The 20,043-nt window shown below is 38.5% G+C and overlaps 2 protein-coding genes across 5 annotated transcripts in view; one reads left to right on the top strand and one right to left on the bottom strand.

The window, feature by feature from the left end:
* Positions 1-4,822, bottom strand: part of LOC129254817 (zinc finger protein 883-like) — a 21,740-nt gene extending 16,918 nt beyond the window's left edge. Inside the window, exons 1-2 of the mRNA XM_064109569.1 lie at positions 4,794-4,822; positions 4,632-4,736 (exon numbers count right to left, since the gene is read on the bottom strand). The gene's annotated coding sequence lies outside the window, so the exon portion shown is untranslated. The remainder of the gene's footprint in view (positions 1-4,631; positions 4,737-4,793) is intronic.
* Positions 4,285-20,043, top strand: LOC135156669 (zinc finger protein 260-like). Of its 4 annotated transcripts, XM_064109592.1 has the most exons (6): positions 4,994-5,081; positions 6,531-6,591; positions 9,685-9,781; positions 10,333-10,782; positions 11,477-11,569; positions 16,389-20,043. In XM_064109592.1, exons 3-6 carry the CDS (start codon positions 9,703-9,705, stop codon positions 17,825-17,827), a joined length of 2,061 nt encoding a protein of 686 aa, XP_063965662.1. In that variant the 5' UTR covers positions 4,994-5,081; positions 6,531-6,591; positions 9,685-9,702; the 3' UTR covers positions 17,828-20,043. The 4 variants fall into 4 exon arrangements, with proteins under 4 accessions (XP_063965659.1, XP_063965654.1, XP_063965649.1 ...); XM_064109589.1 differs by lacking the exons at positions 4,994-5,081; positions 6,531-6,591 and adding an exon at positions 4,285-4,505; XM_064109584.1 differs by lacking the exon at positions 6,531-6,591 and having other exon boundaries at positions 4,812-5,053.

Here is a 20,043-nt window from a genome sequence, read left to right as displayed (position 1 = left end):
AAATAAAATAAATGAAAATAATTTTAAAATGTGAAAGGATGAAGGCTAGCACAATCTTTCTCTTAGGAACATTCAGCCCCCCCCCCCCCTCCTCAGTTACAAATGTTAATCACGTGTAATCGCCGTGATACAAGGAGAGATGTTTTGGAAGGTCATGTGTGTGTGAGATATTGCACATGGCATAATGGCGGCATATACGTGTGATACAGGGAATTCTGTACAAGGATGTTTACACTTGTGTGTGAGAAGGTCTGTGACCGAGATGGTGGCATGGGAATAATGGAGTTAGAGTGGATTAAAAAACTACGTGTGTAAAGCATGGACCTGTACGTTGCAACTGTACATTCGCTCTGGGGGCTAAATCCCGGGGCTAAATTAAAATAGGGGAATCCCCGGTGTGTATAGCTTGATTAGTAATCAATTGTTAAGGCCTACTAAAGTATATTTTGTTTATTAAAAAATCTAAGAAATCAATGTTTTAATTTGCAATGTTTACGCACAATATATGTATATATGCCCTCTCACAATCACACACATTTAAGATTTTATTTTTAACAGTAACATACTGATTGTTGTAAAATTAGGATACAAAAATTACTCTACGAGATGTCAGTTATTTTTGTATTTTCTAATGTATAGGCGGAGGGGGGCGGGTGGGTTCCCTCGGTCCTGCGCGCCCTTGCTCTTAGCAAAAATAAATAAATGGATATTAAAAAAAAAAATCCTAATTGGAGAAAATTTTCCCCAAAACGTACGTATCTCCTATCTCCTGAATTACAATAATAATTTCTGCCAATACCTGCAAAGAATCCGTTTACACCCCCCCCCCCCCAAAAAAAAAACCCTGAAAATTGGAGGCCATTTATATGATTGAGCGGAGAGTTGGAAAAAAAATGTTTTCGGTACGTGAGAGACCCCCCCCCCCCCCCCCGCTGACTTTTACATCCGTAATCTGCTTTTTTATGGGAACATTTTTCTAACACTTCGTCTATCATGCCCTGTCATGAGTGAAAATATAGTTCAAACAGGGATATGCAATATCCCTGGTTCAAACATATGGACCTTTTAAAGCGTTGACAAAAAGTGACAAAAAAGTCACGCTATTATGGGGCTTTTATACCAATGTAACCCGATATACATGTAAATAAATTAGGTATCCAATGCGACTGTCAAATTAAATTTACATCTGATTTCAAGGGATCGATGTGCCATAGGCCTATATTGATTTCTTTTACACGGGGAGGGGGCCTATCATAGCTCGTTTACATTTCTCGATTTGACTCCTTTTTCCGCCATGAGTCTCAACTTCCTTCATGGGATATTATGGAGGATCGATGGGGTGGCCCTTAATTACCCCTTTTATATAGCTATCCCAGTAGAGGTCAGGGGTTGGATTCTGAATTAGGGTGGGGGTAAGGGTATCATCATGTAACAACGATCAGACGAGAATACTCACTTGTTAATTATTATATGAAAAAAGTTGCCCCTCCTTCGGTGTCCCTGGTCGGTGCCGGTGAGTTTTCCAAAAGAAAAATATTCTGAAGTTTGCTATGGGGAACTCTTCGTCAATTTTGAGATATGACATTATTTCACTTATTTCACAAGTCATAATCATGAACATAATACAAACAAATATTACATCAGAAGAATTAACATGACGTACAAATCAGACATGGCATCATTTATTTAAATTGAATAATACGGCGAATAGAAACATGAGGGAACCTGCATTAAAAAGCAACGTTTTATTTCTTCAGTCTGCAGGATCCAAAAAAATATGAACTCTTCATGCAGGACAGCACAATAAAAATGATAATTTGATTACGTAAAGAAATGCCAAAAATATCACAACTGTAAAGAAAGTAATTTACATGGACTTTTTCGGAATAAGGAGGGTGTGAAAAAATAAGTTGTTTCTGTGAAGTTGCCGCGGTGTATACTTCAAAAGATCAATGCAGAAGGGTGTTGACAACAAAAAGAAAGTAATTTACATGGATTTTTCGGAATAAGGAGGGTGTGAAAGAATTTGTTTCTGTGAAGTTGCCGCGGTGTTGACAGACATGAAACAGCCTGTCCGATAAGGTCTTGGAAGCCAGACATTCCGTCGTCTTCGGTAGGAACATTTCATGAGATAAAATGAGTCATGTTTTTTTTTTGCGTTTTCACTTCTGATTGGGTCAAAGCATTCATGTGCTGACCAGTGAAAAGCACTCCTTTCCATTGATCTTTTGAATGATCCCATGATGGGTTAGTGTGTTCTAGCCTGAATTATATAACACGAGAATACCCCCAGGGATCCCCGAGCTGGTTGTACCCCTGCCTTTCCGTTCCAGGGAATACTCCAGATGGACGAGGGCATTTACCACATCAGGTAAGAATCATCCATTACAATTCATAATTATTAATATGTAATTCAAATTTTATTTTCCACTGCGGAAATGTTCAAACCTTATTAATGTATTTTTATGTTATAGAGAGAGAAATCGAAATAAACATCCCTAAACCTCACTTAAATTATTTTAAATTGCAGTATATACAAATATTAATTTTAAATGTTCTTAATAACTTGATTCTTTTCCATGAAAACATTTTTTTTTCATACACTGACCCACTCTTTCTATAAAAAAAAAAAGGGAAGATACGTCCCGGTTTACGTCGTTATATATAGGCATACAGAGATAAGATCAATGGCTTTTACCGTTATCTGAGGTTTTTTTTTAAATCATGTACGTATATAAAATAAAAAAGAATATATAGGGGGGCGCCGAACCCAAAATCCCAACAATTAACTTAAACTTTTCCTTCAACCCTGTATGATGTCATTCAACACCCCCTCCCCACTCCCCCCCCCCCCCCAAAAAAAAAAAGATAGCAGTTACCGAGGAAAAAAACATTCATGAGCAAGGTCGACATCCCGTCCTCTTCGTAAGTGGGAACAATTTCACGGGAGAATGCTAATGGTAGAGACTGGGAGGTAGTTTTATTTTTCTTGGGGGGGGGGAGGTAAGGCGACCGTAATCAGATCGATAAAAATATCATAACTGTCTCTACCCCCCCCCCCTCTTTCCTTATTTTTACGAGCGTGTAACACCTCAGTCACATTTTGATCTGATTTACGGCGGCCGTACGGTGGTCGAACACAGCCGTTTTATTCATTTCTATTCAAACTATTAGTAACCAACCCACCTAGTATGATATAGCTATTTTTTAAAATCTTTAAAACGGCTGTTTTTTTTTATTCACCGTTCTGCCACCATAGAGCAAATGTGACTGTAGTGTATCTGATATAAAAAGGAAACATTTACAGAAAATAACAGAAAAGGAAGAGGAACAAAAATAACCTATATAAATCCAAACAACTGACTCTTTTCCTCCATAATGTCCCTCAACGCCCCCACTCCCAAGACAGAGCTCCTAGCTGTCCCTACCAGAGCATTCTCCCATAGCGTATTTCTTTGTTCCGTACGAAGAGGGGGGGGGGGGGGGGGAGAAAAAGAAATATGAGAACATGATCGAGTAAGGTCGACATTCAGTGGGAACAATAAAGGTGAACATATTCTCGTGGGAGAATGATCTGGTAAGGACAGCTAGGTGTGGTTTTTTTCTGGGGGGCGGTAATAAGATCGAAAAATGAAAAATAAATAATCATCACTATTTTGACTTGGTCTTCACCCCCCCCCCCCCCAACCCCGCGTACGCCACTGGAGCCTACAACAGGCCTCTACCTCGGTCACATTTGTTTATACGACGGCCGTTTTATTCATTTTTATTCAAACCACGGAGCTATTTAAAATGTTAAGACGGGCGGTTTTTTTTTACTCGTCGGACGGCCTTTGCATGAGCAAATGTTCCGAGGTAGTAGGTTGCCAAAATTAAGAGACAGAGCTCATGACATGATTATCAGTTCGATGAATTAGATGTCAAATATCACCATACTCTAGATCAAATTTAAAGTAACTTAGTAAGGAATCAAATCATAACAATGCAACAATAATCTAACAATAAAAATATCTGCATTCTGCTCTTCTTCGAGCTTGATGACTTCACAAATAAATGGCACACAAGCAATATCTGAAAACAATTTAAATACTACTTTTCCCTCTCTGTTTTCTCTCATTTCCTTGACTCACTCACGCTTTCTTTCTGTTCTATCAATGTTCGATGGACGTACATTAAAAGTGACTTTAACTGGGTGGAAATATTTCGGGACCGAGATCATTTATTGAATAACGGCGCGGGACAGCGACGTCTTTTATAAGACTATATTTTGGGGTCATCGGACTTACGCGATGCGCCAGCGATCACCTGATATTTTCGCGCAGCTGTCTCCGTCCCAAACTGTCTAAAACTGGCCGCAAAGCTTTATTGACACAAAGCAGCGCGGACGGAGTCAATGGGGAAATTGAACGTTTTGGGCCAAGTTTGAACCCTTTTTTTCTAATTTAATTTACATGTTGGAATAACAAGACTTGTCTGAATGGTTTAGTACCACTTATTTTAATCAAGTAAGTGATTTTAATATTATAAAACGAAGGAGATTTTTGTTTGTTTGTCTTCATTGGGGTCCCTACTTTAAGTCTAACGTTAAGCGCGGTCCGAGTATCAAGGGATATTTTTGAGATGTTGCTTACCGAATTGTTGTTCTTGCTTTCTAGTTCTAGTACCGTACCGAAGTTAGATAGCGTTCTATCTTTCCTTTCCGATGATGTCGAACAAAATTGAAGATATTGATTAAGGTCGTTGTTGTTAATGTTGTTGTTGGTACCGGTTGGATGATTAAGGGGTTCCCCGATCGATTAAGGTCAAGGACATTTACGGTAATGAACGTAGAGGGCCTGGGTGCGCCGTCGTCGGCGCGGCGTCGCGCGCGTCATGCACGTCACGTCAATATTTTTTTTTTTTCGTACCGGTAAAATAAGCTCTCGTGATGACTCGATCGTTTGCCATTCCCTTCCTTCCTCTTGCTTTTTTTGTCCGTTCAAAGCTTGTGCATGAGTGATATTGAACAGAGAGTAACACCATACAAACCACAAGAAGGCTGTTATTTTGACAGGTAACAGAGGACTCTTCCAGAATCTCGGGTAAAGATATAAACCAAAAAGTTACCAAGCAGTGGCCTGTTGAAATCATATTATTAACCTCGTTCGTAGGTAACCCAGGCCCAGGGAGCTCCGGCCCGCGCAGCGCCCCGCTGCGCGGGCCGGAGCTCCCTGGGCCTGGGTTAGTTCGTAGGATGAGTGGTTGAAATGTGATCGAGAGATTGTATTATTTTGTAAGTGTAACATTTTATCAAAACTGCGGTGCACCCCCGGCCCGGGGGGCACTCAGTATATTTATAATGCATAGTCATAGTCAATAGTAGACCAAAAGCTTCAGTCTCTGTATTTTGGTTGTTCCGCTGAACTGCGTTGGCTCCCTAGACCAAAAGCTTCAGTCTCTGTATTTTGGTTGTTCCGCTGAACTGCGTTGGCTAATGGGGATTAAAGTAAAATGTCAGAAATTGTTGAATAAATCCCCAGAAACGACGGTTATTCCTGTCTAAGTCAATAGTGGGTATTGGTATATAAGACCACTGTCACTGACGTGACTCACACAACATAACTGCCGCGGAGGGGACCCCCATTTTTACACTCAAATTTCCGTTCCAGGGCATAGGCATAGCATTTTCATTTTGAGAAAAAGAACTAAGAAAGCTGCTCCGCCTCCGAAGCATAGCATTTTCTTCTTTGGAGAGAAAAGAAGAAAGAAATCCGCTCCAAAGCTTCGCATATTTTTCGTTACGGCGGTCGGGTCGCATTGATCCGCCACAAATGGCACAATGTCAATGAGCTGCAATTTTGCCTTTTTGGTGAAAAGCGGCCGTAGAGCGCTCATCGCCTCTGCGCTAGTGCACCCGGCGCCCGTGCCGCTGGGCTAGCGCTGCACAGGGGCCGCGGAACGGTTTTCAAAGTGGGGGGGCTGACCATGCAAAAACTCACGATCATATGGTCGTTTTTGTACACGGTTTTGGAAAAAAGTGGGGGGGGGGGGCTGAAGCCCCCCCGGTTCCGCGGCCCCTGCTGCATATACACGTATGCCCGTTCCATAGGGATGCACACGCAGGGGACCCGTTCCAAGGACCCCCGTTTTCACAAACAGTTCCGAAGCCCGTTCCGAGGACCTTCCTTTTTACAATAAGTCCGCTCCATGCAAGGCCCCCGGTTTTTTGTCTCGCCCGCGGCACATACCTACCACTTTTTTGGTCGAGTACCCCCCCCCCCCCCCCCCCCCCGGTGCACCATCAGTTCCACTGAAGTCCTAAGTCTAATTTTAAAAGCCAAATTGAGATCTAAGTCTAACGACCAGTACTAATACTATCCTCGCAACACGTATGAGTGTCTAACGACATGAAACGTAGTTTGCTGGCTAGTACAAGGTATGTAACCAAAGTTTATAAACCTTGTCCCCCCCCCCTCCCCACTTGGATGAATTTACATTAGAATTGGTCCTGCATATTTCCCTAAATATTTCTTTCTTTTTTTTCTTCAAAGTTTGGGTGGTTGCCATAAAAAGAACTCTTATCTTACCAGGGGCACTCACACGTATTGCGAGGTTAGTATTAGTTAGACAGCTTCGAGGAGTTTTTTAACATTAAAAAAAAAAATTATCCTCGTACACAGACGGCTCACTATCGTGCAGCCACCATTAGGGGGTAAACAATGCAAAATCCCACCGACGGGGCACATCGATTTTTGTCTTTAGTTTATTTCATAAAAATATATAAAAAGAACTAGAGGGTCATTCCATCTGGATTCACCCAGGGGTTGCACCCGACCGTCTCAGAATTCGTTGTAATTTGGTACACATAAAATTCACCATGGCCCACGTACAAAACAAAAAAAATAAGTCCAATTGGTCCATCAGTTCTCGCGCTACGGCCCGCCCTTTTCTCCTTGTTTTGACAAAAATGGGCGTGACCTTCAACTTTCAATGGCCACTGCGTCGTAACGTGTTGACCAATTTTCATGAAACTGGTACCATTTATTAGGAAATTCAGAGAGGAATCCAAAACATGCATCAAATAATGTATTGGAGCGATTTATAAGGTCGTGACCCTTGACCTTTACTTTGACCTTGAGTTTGACCCCCGGACAAATAATTTTTTAACTTGATTTTCGTGTGTGTTAATTATTTGTATGATATTGACAAAATATGTAAAAACCAATGATGATATTTTATTTCTTCACCTTTTAAAACTCTTCCAAAGATACCAAGAAATTTCACTCTAGTCCCACATACTAATATTCATGTTAGTAAAAGTGTTTACCAGTTACATGATTTCTTCCAATCTTAAGTTACAGTATGCAAACACATAAAATGAAATTAAGCTCATCAGTTCACAAATGAAACATTAAACATTTATGCTCATGAATAGGTATCTGTTTAGGCATTTTGATGTTCAGCAATATATATCATATATATATATATTCTTCTTAGTAAAGTGTTTACTTTTATCATCAAATTGTTGAGTATATGCCTATTTACTAACAAGAATACATATATATATATGATATATATTGCTGAACATCAAAATGCCTAAACAGATACCTATTCATGAGCATAAATGTTTAATGTTTCATTTGTGAACTGATGAGCTTAATTTCTTTTCATGTGCATGCATACTGTAACTTAAGATTGGAAGAAATCATGTAACTGGTAAACACTTTACTAACATGAATATCAGTATGTAGGACTAGAGTGAAATTTCATGGTATCTTTGGAAGAGTTTTAAAAGGTGAAGAAATAAAATATCATCATTGATTTTAACATATTTTGTCAATATCATACTAATAATTAACATACACGAAAATCAAGTAAAAAAATTATTTGTCCGGGGGTCAAACTCAAGGTCAGAGTAAAGGTCAAAGGTCACGACCTTATAAATCGCTCCAATACATTTTTTGATGCATGTTTTGGATTCCTCTCTGAATTTCCTAATAAATGGTACCAGTTTCATGAAAATTGGTCAACACGTTACAACGCAGTGGCCATTGAAAGTTGAAGGTCACGCCCATTTTTGTCAAAACAAGGAGAAAAGGGCGGGCCGTAGCGCGAGAACCGACGGACCAATTTGACTTATTTTTTTTGTTTTGTGCGTGGGCCATGGTGAATTTTATGTTTACCAATTTACAACGAATTCCGAGAGGGTCGGGTGCAAAATTGCACATTCATTGGGTGAATTGGCATGGAATGACCCTAGACCAAAAAAAAGATTATTATTCCGTTTTGGCCTGAAACGCACCAAAACGGGGAAAAATAAACTTATAAGGTGAAAAACAGTGATTTACTTCGGCTGTCGCGCAACTTCACTTCCCTGTTTTATCCGAACTTAATACATAAACATATGGCCATTGAGTCCCTGTACAGATCGAGCTAGAACTTTGGTCTCTGTATTTGGTGAGTGGAGCCAACGGAGTTCAGCGGAACAACCAACATAACAGAGACTGAAGCTTTTGGTCTAAGTATTAGTATACTAACCTCGCACCATGAACCGCGTTTGGTAGTGGATTTCGAACTAGTGGGTCGCGCATGCTGGGATCCCACTTCTGGTGTCCACAACACATGACTTCTATGGCTTTATTTTTCTGTGCGTGGCGGCATGTAATGAACCCTTGGGTGACCAGGGGTGGTATTCTGAAAATTGTCTTAACTTTTCATGTAACTTAGCAAGCAAACAGCTCGCTAAAATTGTCTTAAATGGGTATTCTGAAAATTGTCTTATCTCTGTAAGGACGTCCCCTTTTTTATCTCTGACACGCCCAACATTCTGTCATCAATGATGATCAATCAATCATTAAAGTTGTTATATGCTTAGGCCAACCAATAGAAGTGTCTCTTCTGAATAATATTATAAGCGCATTGTTGACATGAGGTGTATTTCCCTTGCGCCCCCGACGCTTATGCATGTGCGCCACTGCTAAAAATACACGTGGCTGATCTCAGAGTCATATTTTCTTTACCAATTTTTAATTGCTGAAAAGTCTACCAATCCGTCTCTGTAATGTCTTCAGAATGCAGTAAAGCATGATGTTCTTTCTTGCGGGATGCAGCAAGAAATTATTATTTTTGATCGAGAAATATCGCATGCAACATTAAGTTACAATAGCCCCGTACCTCTTGTAAATTTTCTTGTATTTTTGCAAGGAAGTTAACGGAACGCAAAGATAAGAGAATTTTCAGAATACCTATTATCTTGATATGTAATCTTGCACACATAGATATTTAGGCGCCGTTTTTAACTTACGCATCATTATAGCTCTGACATACGCGCTCAGTGTAAGTTACAAGAAAAGATACAAGAATTTTCAGAATACGGATTTTATTGTAACTCCAAAGATACAAGAATATTTCTCTTAAGACAATTTTCAGAATACGGCCCCAGGATAACGGGCTGGGTTAAGATCAATTACAAGAAAATTTATAAATCTCACCGATTTTCCTTGCAGACTTTATTCTGGCATTCCTTTTCTAAATACACGACTGCGAATGGAAAAGGGGGAAAAATGAATCCGTCCAGGAGAGTGGTTAAGTTTCTTTTAACGAATTACTTTTATTAAAAAATCTACACAATGAAATCATCATTAATCAGCTGCCACTGCTCTTTACCTTGAATCAGCTTCACCTTCATGCCTTTTTTTTCAACAGGTTACAGATGACACCAACATGATCAGGATCAAGCAAGAAGCACCAGAGAAAGAAGAGAGGCACACTAATACAGATTTAAGTTTGAAGCCAAATGAAGGTATCATCATCAAACACTAGAGGATAATATTCAAATTTTGAAGATAACAATTCTTTAGCCAGCTGCCAGTGTTGCCTCTTCATTTGTCATGTCATATTCTTGTTTTCATCAACACTAAATATATTGCAACCCCCCCCCAAAGAAGAGCACATGTGCTGAGGATGATGTCGTCCTCATAATATCCAAAATGTCCACAATCTGTTATGTTTACTTTTTGAAATTACAAAGAAATGCTTCTTTGTATTTAAACATTTCGGATAATATAAAATATAATGTCCATTATTTGTTATCTGTACTTTTGGAAATCACAAAAAATGCTTCTTTGTATTTGAACAAAATATTTATTTCTGTTCCTCAGTCGACCATTGGTGATTACCAGAGACATTCCTCCCATTTATAGTTATTAGGATTCGTGTTATGTTCTTGCAAAATGGCAGAGCGATATGATACAAATGCATCAATTGTGAAATGTCACAACAACCCCATGGCCTTTGTCTTTACCTTTCTTGTAAGTGTAATGGCAAGTAACAAGCTCTTTTCTCTCTTTTCAGGGCATGTAAGTCTAATAGGAAAGGATGAAATGAGGACCTTACATAATCTATTAGAAGAAACTGTAGAGTCAGTCATAGGAGTGCAGATCAAGCTTGAGGCTGAAGATGGAACTGTACATACTCCATTACCTTCTAATGCCAGCTCAGAGAAAAGGGTTCAGTCATTCCTAGGAGTGCAGGTCAAGCAAAAGATGCTGTCTTTGAATACTAACTCGGAAGATTCTACCCAATCAGTAAAAGGAGTGCAAGAAAATGAAAAAAGATCCATACAGTTGAGCGACAAAACAAATCCATCTGTCATAGAGGTTATCATCAAGGGAGAACAAGACGGGATGGTTTCAAACACAGATGGCATTTCAGATGAAGTAACACACCTTTCAACCAAAATCTACATCAAGCAAGAACCTTCAGGAGAGACTTGTGAAAATCTTGTTCCACCGAGTCGAGAAGGTACATTGTATTTGTATTAATGTCATCATGCCCTAGTTACCCATTGGTATCACATAAAGTCTATGGAGCTTATTTTCTGATGGCATATTAAGAGTTAAACCCTACTAAAACTGGGTGTGGAGGCTGATGCAGTCCTCACTGGCTTGTTATAAATAACATGTTTGTGAAAGGTACTTCTTCAGATGAAGATTGAAATATAGATATTACAATGTCTTTATTTAGGGACCTGTCTTTGAACAAAGTGTAAACATGTAATTTCATTTCCAAAGCAATGGTTAAAATAGATAAATTTTCCATTATCTCTTTCTGAAAATGCCCTTGTGTATGTAATATGGTAAAAAGAATGTATTTTCCTCCTCAAATATATAGTTCTATTTGGAGCTGATGTTTTTGTATTATTAAGCTGAAGAGATCAACAAGGTGCATTTCTCCTTTATTTCAGCTCCTGGCTTATCAATGTACTGTCAATTTGCTCTTTAATCCTAAGTAGACTAGGCTTTATGTGTATTTTGACTTGTGAAATATCCCCTCTTTTCAGTGAATATAGTGCTTACTGATATCTGGAAGAAAACAGTAACACGTACATAGTGTTGTAACAATTGCTCAACATTTTATAAAATCTCATCTGTATGGATATAATATTGGATCCTGAAATTAAAAAAAAAAAAAATCTTAGAATTATAATTTATTTTAGGGAAACTCAAGCAAGAAGTGGACAGTTCAAATCCTATTTCTTCAACAAGTTCTGGTGGAGAAAGGAAAGATTCAGAACAAGCCTCAACATCAGGTAATATTTATATTCAAGCATATTGTTCCAGTTAGATCTAAGTACTGATATTGTGCGTAGTGCATTGCCAGATTCATTGCATAATGTTCACAGCAACAAAACTTGACAACGTTCTTGTGTACTAAGTCAATTTAAACAAAATGTCTTCTGCCTATTAAAGCGACATGTTTTTTTGTCACAACGCATCACAAGACTTGTCCATTCAGATTCTTTAATGAAATTAGTGCAGAGTAAATTGATAATGTTAAAAAAGTTAGGGGCAAACTCACAACATCATGCTGAATTCCTTATAATCAAAGTTCATAACATAACTACATCACTCTAATGTCCTTAGATTGTCTACACAACTTTAAATGTTTGTAGGTTTGAAGCATACATTTTTTTACAATAATGTCTGTTAAGTAAGTCAAGTGATTGTCTTATATTCTTCAATACTATGAAAAATATTGCTGAGCTTTGTCTCGGTATGTCTCAGATATACGGAGTCAGATAATCTAACTGATGCTGAAGAATTCATCACCACTTGCAACAAGTACCAAATCATTTCATTTTCATATTTCAGCAGAACGTGATAACAACCACAGTCTAAATTTGATAAGAATCAGTCCAACAGGGGCCCCAAATGGTACACAGGAATCCCTAAATGAATTAATAATGTTATTGGCTTCTGAAAACAAGGCCAATCATCATTTGGTAATGTTAAGAGGCAGTTTTATTTGTATTTTTTTAGTTTAAATTTAAATAAATTTAAATGAATCATATAATATTGCCAGTTTCTAGTGATTTGGCACTCTCTTTCAAGGTCTCCTGAAACCGTAATAAGACGGGGGTTATTACCAAGGCTGGGAAAGCATACTTTAATATCACTCATCACCCATGTACCTCCACACATTTAAAAAAAAGTGGACCATAAAACCACATTTCATGTCCCTTGGTCCTATTTCTAATGGCATACTGTTAATCACCCACTCCCATATAAAGTCAAATTGTACCATACCGTATAAGAATTGTGATTAATACACTACTCAAAAAAAGTTAAGGACCACTTTTTAATGTGTGTATACAATTTTCAAACCGGGTGTTGTATTTCTAGAAATACCCGAATATGGCTGTCTTGAATCTCCTCAAACACCCTGTAACAATTTCACACATGGGTGGTTTCAGTTGTTGCATGATGTCTCTCGCATTATTGCATATCCTGAAAAGTGGGCCCATTGTGAAGTGGTACAAATGTGGATTCAAATGCATTTTCTGTCTTTAGTCTCTACAATCAACAACTTGCCTACAACAGCAATGCCAAGACACCACCTAAGTGAAACAGATGTAGCCAGAGCCCTAGGGATGCTGGAAGCTGGCCTCAGTCAGCGAAGAGTAGCCAGAATGATGGGCGTGTCACACAGTGTCATTAGCAGAGCAAATCAAAGACACCGAGAGACAGGGCTATACTCCGAGAGACCCCGCAGTGGCCGACCAGTTTCGACAACCCCTAGAGATGATCGCTACTTGACGAATCTCAGCCTCCGCAACCGCTTTCACAGTGCACGCCGCCTCAACAATGACTTCGCTGCGGCAACTGGAGTGATTGTTTCCACTCAAACAATCCGTAACCGACTTCACAGAGCCAATATGCATGCCAGACGGCCAGCTCAGTGTGTCCCACTCACCCCTGCTCACAGAAGAATTCGTCTCAACTGGGCCCGGGAGCATGTCAGATGGACCAGACAGCAATGGCGTAGAGTTCTGTTCACAGATGAGAGCAGATTTTCCCTTGACCACAATGATGGACGTTCGAGAGTCTGGAGGCGACCAGGAGAGAGATTTGCAGACCCCTGTATTGCAGAACATGACCGTTATGGGGGAGGCAGCGTCATGGTGTGGGGAGGCATCACCTACGCCAACCGTACTCGTCTCTACGTGGTCCCAGGGGGAGCAATGACAGGAGTGAGGTACAGGGATGAGGTCCTTGAACCTATAGTGGTGCCATTTGCAGAAAATGTGGGACAAAACATCATTTTCATGGATGACAATGCCCGTGCCCACCGAGCTAGGGTGGTGACCGAGTTCCTTGAGGGCCAGGGGATTGAGCGTATGGAGTGGCCAGCGAGGTCCCCGGACTTAAACCCGATAGAGCACGTCTGGGACATGATGGGGAGGAGTCTCGAGCAGCTCGAAGCCCATCCACTTGGACTGCAGCAGCTGGGTGTGGCTCTGGAGGCTGCATGGGATGCACTGGACGTCAGAGACATCAATCGCCTCATCAGCTCCATGAGACAGCGCTGTGAAGCCGTTATTGCTGCAGGAGGTGGTCACACTCGTTACTGAACTGCCTGAAAGACACTCAGACATTCGTTTTTACCACTTCATGTCGGTAGCTGATACCCCTCGGGGCCCACTTTTCAGGATGTGCAGTGATGCGAGAGACATTGTGCAACAACTGAAACCACCCATGCGTGAAATTGATCACAGCGTGTTTAAGGACATTTAGGACAGTTGTACTGAGGTATTTCCAGAAATAAAACACCTTGTATAAAATCTTTATGTACGTTTTAAAAAGTGGTCCTTAACTTTTTTTGAGTAGTGTATATCATTTCATACTGTCATAATTGAGATTTATTTCAGTTTGATATTTTTAAGGCTGAGGACTTGATTTACTTTGATACCCTAACATTGAAGACCCTTTTTTATGCTTTTGTGTGTTTTTTTTTTATTGCTTTGGCAATATAGCACAGATTCAACATTTTCTTGGCTAAATTTTGCTTTTTAGAGGGGAATTTTAAATTGACACAGTTGTGTTTAAAAATGTCTATATGGACATGATTAATTTGTGATTTGATTGGTTGATTGTGATAATGTGTGTCAGACTGCCACTACTGGTAAAGTTGAGCTGTTTCCTCAGCCCCTTCTCTTTTCATCTGTTGGAGAAGACAGTCTTTTGCCTTGTGTGGGAGCCTATGTTGTACTTGTGAGTGTGAAAGCGCACTTTTAGGGCGATTTTCTTTTTGCTTTGCATGAATCCTCTTTCCCAGCTCTCGCTTTTCATTAACTGTATAAGCCATCCAGGCTATGCCGCTATGGCCCTTTTCTCTCTGGTGTTATGTCTTCGGCCCATGGTATATATAGTTTATTTTCCCTTTTCAAGTAAGTTTCGGTCAGACTGCAGGTCCCTCTGCTAATGAGTACGATTTATCCAAATCCTCTTGTGGCTGAATTTCAAAATCTCGTGTACAACAAGGCTTTCTTCATAACAAAATTTAACCACTTTAACTTCAAGTAAAATTGATTATTTTTGTACTATAGATAAATGTTACTCTTTTATATTGGTCATTTATTTTGATTAAAATATATTGATAAAGAGTGAATTTCAAACCTGAACAGATGCCTCAAAACAGAATTTTCTTCTGATTTATCTTGCAAATTGTAAAAAACTTATTTTGGCCCAAATACTATTTATATCATCAGAAAGCTGAAAATCTAGTTTCTCATAATGTTACTCTGATATGTAGCACTTTTAGATGGGTCAAGAGCCAGCTTTTCCCATCAAGATACAAGACAAGATTTCTTATTTCTGAAAATTCTGAGTAGCATAAAATACAGAGTTCTAATTGACTGTATAAGGTTTCAGGTGCTGGTAACTTGATGAGATAACCATGTGGTGAGCGTGACCTTGGAGAGGCCCCAGCATGGATCCGTTGGAATTTGGGTGGTTGTGTGGTCTCTTTGACCAATCAGAGTGTAGCATTCTTGTTTTCAAACTTCAAATATACTTAGCCTATGAAATGCTAGATGCTGACCCATCTAAAATAACTCTAAAACCTATATCATATTAAAGCTAAGATCTTCAGCTTTACCATAATCTAAAAATATACAAACAGAAATGAAGTGTGAAAACAACAACTTTTGTCGGATGAAAATGATTATTATATATCATGTTTTTTATCAAAAGTTTCACCTATATATTTTAAAATCTTTTTAAACATCCAGACACATGACTTTAAAAATGATTTTGTCTCGCCTGAACGAAGTTTGGTAGAGAATGAACCTGTTATCACTTTTCCTGTTGGTCTGTTAGTAGTCTGTTCCTAAATGTTTTTGTTCAACTTGCTCTCATTTCTTTATTTCTGCATCTACTAAGTTCATACTTGTTATGATCCTTGGATAATACCACACGTGTGTCTATGAGATAGAAGTGCCAAATAGTAGTGGTTTCCAGTAATTATTACGGAAAGGATACTGGTGGTTTCATGCAAATTACTTATTACTAAAGTTTCAGTTTATATGTGTTGTCCTTTGGTATTTTTGTGATTGTACTGATTTTCTTACTAAAATACTGATTTTCAGCCTTTAAAATACTGAAATGTTCTTGTTCAGGTTGGCATCTCGGATGAGGGTGATGGGGTCTCAGGTCATCTAGGGTTCAAAAGGTCAAATGATAAGAGGTCATGTCTATCCTTTTTTGAATTTTTTGTGTGTAACTTTCTCTCATTTCTTTATTTCCGCATCAAATCACCCTTTGGTAATACATGTGTTATTGAGGATAATGGGGTCAAGGTCATCTAGGGGTCAAAAGGTCAAATATCAATATTAATTGGCTTGCCTGCTTCACTCCATGCGATGCCATGGGGGATTTACAGGACAGCATCCTGTATGGCTTTTCAGTTTTCTTCTAGGGTTGACAGTCATATCCACAATTGGGTATTAGTTCATCTGTTGTCTGTTTCCCTGATAATTTGCATTTACCTGCTTGTAGAAAGTCCTTATGGCAGGCATGTCATTGGAGTGGTGACAGGATGTTTTCCTTATTTTTTGTCTTTGACTTCAGAATACACTATTGACAACAAACAAGATGGGAAAGATCATGATATGTTACTCAACAGTGGAGATAAAATCCATTCAACTGTACATTCTGGAAGGAAGCTAAATGAAAGTTCAAACGGCAAACAAGCTTTTTCTTTTCAACCCGCTGTTGGGCAACTTGTCAAAACACATACAGGAATAACAGAAGAGAAGCTACATGAATGTTCTTACTGCGGGAAAGGATTTACCCGTAAATATTATCTACAAGGCCATCTCCAAGTGCACAGAGGTGGAAAACAATATGAATGTCCACATTGTAAGAAATGCTTTGCCCAGAAGTGCGATCTTGTACGTCATTTGAAAATCCACTCTGGATTAAAGCCATATGAATGTACATTCTGCACGAAAACATTTTCACGTAAATGTCATCTAAAAAGCCACATTCGTATGCACACGGGAGAGAAGCCATATGAATGTTCCATTTGTAAGAAAACCTTCACTTTTAGAATGGATTTGCACCATCATGTCAAAAAACACAGTGCAGAAAAGCATCACGAATGTTCATACTGTAAGAAGATATTTTCCTCTCAAACTGATCTTGAGAGTCATCTTGTAACACATGCAGGAGAAAAGAATGAACCTTCATTCTGCAAGACTCAAAGTAAACAAAATGTTGATTGTCAGTCTGATCTTCAGCATCATGACAGAACGCATCCAGGAGAAAAGCCATATGAATGTTCACATTGTGAGATGGGTTTCTCTCAGAAGAGTGATCTTGAACATCATATGGACGTTTGTACTTTTGCAAAGCCATACGAATGTTCATACTGCAAGAAACGATTTGCTCGTAATTATTATCTAAAATGTCACATTCGTATACACACAGGAGAAAAGCCGTATGAATGTTTCATATGTAAGAAAACTTTCTGTTTTAAAACAGATATGCAACGTCATGTCAAAAAACACGCTGTAGAAAAGTGTCATGAGTGTTTTTACTGTAAGAAGTTATTTTCCACTCAAAGTCGTCTTGAACGCCATCTGAGAACACATTCAGGGAAAAAGAAAGGAGTTTCTGATCAAAGTAACCCAAGACGTCGCATCCAAGGAAACAACAAAGAATGTTCACATCTATGTCCTCATTGTAAACAAACATTTGATTGTCAATCTGATCTTGAGCAGCATGTCAAAACACATACAGGAGAGAAGCTACATGAATGTTTTTTCTGTGGGAAAGGATTTACCCGTAAATATTATCTTGAAGGTCATCTCCAAATGCACATAGGTGGAAAGAAATATGAATGTTCACATTGTAAGAAATGCTTTGCCCAGAAGAGTGATCTTGTACGTCATTCGAAAGTTCACTCTGGATTAAAACCATTTGAATGTGCATTCTGCAAGAGAACATTTTCTCGCAAATCTCATCTAAAAAGTCATTTCCGTGTGCACACAGGAGAATCAAATTAAACAAGGCCTTTTATGAAACCAGAATTCAACATCATCTCAAAAGAATTGTGTATCAATATGATTCATCTTTAATTTGGGTTGCTTGCAAAGGACCTGGGGATTTCCCATATTATAGAGAATGTATTCAGGGGCCCGTTTCTCAACACATGGACAAGTTAGTCATATCTTTATCCGCCAACCACGGAGTTAGTTCCAATCTTACTAAACCCGTTTCACGAAATGCTTCCTAACTAGAATCCCTTGATATCGATACTATCGGTGGAAAGAGCAGACGAGACGTAGCCTTAGTCACAAATGATAAAAATGCAATTATTGTGATTAATTTGGAAATAAATCTAATCAAAATGATAGCAGAGGCAAAATATGTACCATGCATACTTAAACCATGACGACTGGAGCATTCAATTGCTGAGAAAATAAAATTATGAATAATTCTTTTCATGACTATAATATCACATGTGAACGTTGAGATGGGTACCCCCGGGATAGTAAATTTTGATAGTTTACGGAAGTAAACCAAAATGGTTTTCTTTGTAAAATAATGATAATTATACGTTTATTAATGGTTCCAAACATCATCAAAATATAGTTTAACATAAATTTTAAAATGTTTAGATACCGAAACACACAATTGACAAATTATTTGCATAAATTAGAGATTTTATCAATTAGAGAATTTATCAAAGTGTTGATAAGGGGCTGAAAACAACGAGTCCAGTTATGGATGACCTGACGTGGTAGAATCTTTATTGATTTGATTATTTACTATTTCAAAATTAATGTCTTTGTTGCGTTGTACCAACAGTTTTTATAGTTTCTGTGCATCACAATTATTATTGAATGATCTATCACACCTGTTTTGCAATGTAATTTCAACCTCTATGATTGATTACGTAAGATTATAATTTTCAAATTTCTTGGCACTTTTGCATGTCATAGTCTACCCACATGATGCCACTACGTCACTAAGAAAAAAGTTATGACAGGTTCGGAGGTGTCATAATTATTTAGTGAGGTTGTTGTACCCGATCTTGGTAAAGTGGGCGTCGTGAAACGGTTAGCGGACAAGTAGCTCACTATCTCCGATTTAGTCAAGAAGTTAGACTTATGACGGTGTTGAGAAACGGGCCCCAGGGATCTTTCCCCCATACTTTGGTTTGAGTTGGAGTTTATTAAGTGTCTTTTAAGTTTTAGATGACTTTGTGGGTTGGTCCCAGACATAAATTACCATTCACACACACTGGTATACTGGTATGTTGTTGAAGTCCATTTCCACTTACATGTATCAGTAAGTTGATTTTTAGTTAGAGCCAAAGGATGCATGTTTGTTGAATGACAGTAGGTTGCAACTATGGCGATCCTTATGAAACCTTACTTCACAAACTCTATAATAAGGAACATTGTATTTTAAATTTCTCATGATAACATACAAAGGAAATGATGATTAGGTGATGCCATTAGTTCCATTATTTGCATACTGACCGGAATGTGCATGTATATGTTCTGTTTTTGTGAAATTAAGCGAAGCTTTAAAATGTTACACTTTCTTATCTGCTTTTGATGTAATTTTTATTGTTACATTTGTTTGATTTTTCCTTTTTTCATTTAAGTGACTCTGAATGTGGATTGGCTTACCTTTTAATAGAAAAATTTTACAAGCAGAACACATTAATACTTCATGTAGTCTACCTTTTTGTACAATACATGTGATACAGCCTTCCACATGTACATTACATATCATTGAATTAATCATTTCAAAACTTTAATATTGAGTAAGGTTTAGAAAAGTGAAAATATCTCAGAGGGATTTTGAAAAGAAATGTTAAATCAACCATTGTAGCTAGTAGAGATGGACATTCAACTTGTAACTTCTGAAGGTTTCCATGGCAAAGAAGAAGAGTTTAGTGGGTTTCACGTTACACCATGTATCTTTCACGGGCAATTGTTGGTCCTGAATGGACTACCCAAACTCTACATTCAACTTGATTCTTTCTTTGATCAAACAAGTTCCGCCACTTATTAATGATTATCTGCATCTTAAGGAGAACATACAGGTGTTTTGACAATGGCAAATACCAAGGCGTATCTGTACGTTTAAAAACGACAGTTTTCATTGTCTTTGTTTTTGGTGGCTGATTCCCTGTATCAGAATATGTCTTTCATAAAATTTATGCTATATGTCTGCTTTTTCATGGAATAAAGTATTTCTTGTGAAA

This window comes from Lytechinus pictus, chromosome 2 (genome assembly GCF_037042905.1).
Source record: "Lytechinus pictus isolate F3 Inbred chromosome 2, Lp3.0, whole genome shotgun sequence".
Taxonomy (NCBI): Eukaryota; Metazoa; Echinodermata; class Echinoidea; order Temnopleuroida; family Toxopneustidae; genus Lytechinus; species Lytechinus pictus.
Note: the sequence above shows the minus strand (reverse complement) of the source record. Positions and strands in the feature narration are given on the sequence as shown.

Excerpts from the sequence above, each read along its gene's own strand:
- LOC135156669 (XM_064109589.1), top strand. The coding sequence starts at position 9,703 with ATGATCAGGATCAAGCAAGAAGCACCAGAGAAAGAAGAGAGGCACACT. Across the intron at positions 9,782-10,332 it reads AAGTTTGAAGCCAAATGAAG|GGCATGTAAGTCTAATAGGA; the intron begins GTATCATCATCA and ends CTCTCTTTTCAG. Across the intron at positions 11,570-16,388 it reads AGAACAAGCCTCAACATCAG|AATACACTATTGACAACAAA; the intron begins GTAATATTTATA and ends CTTTGACTTCAG.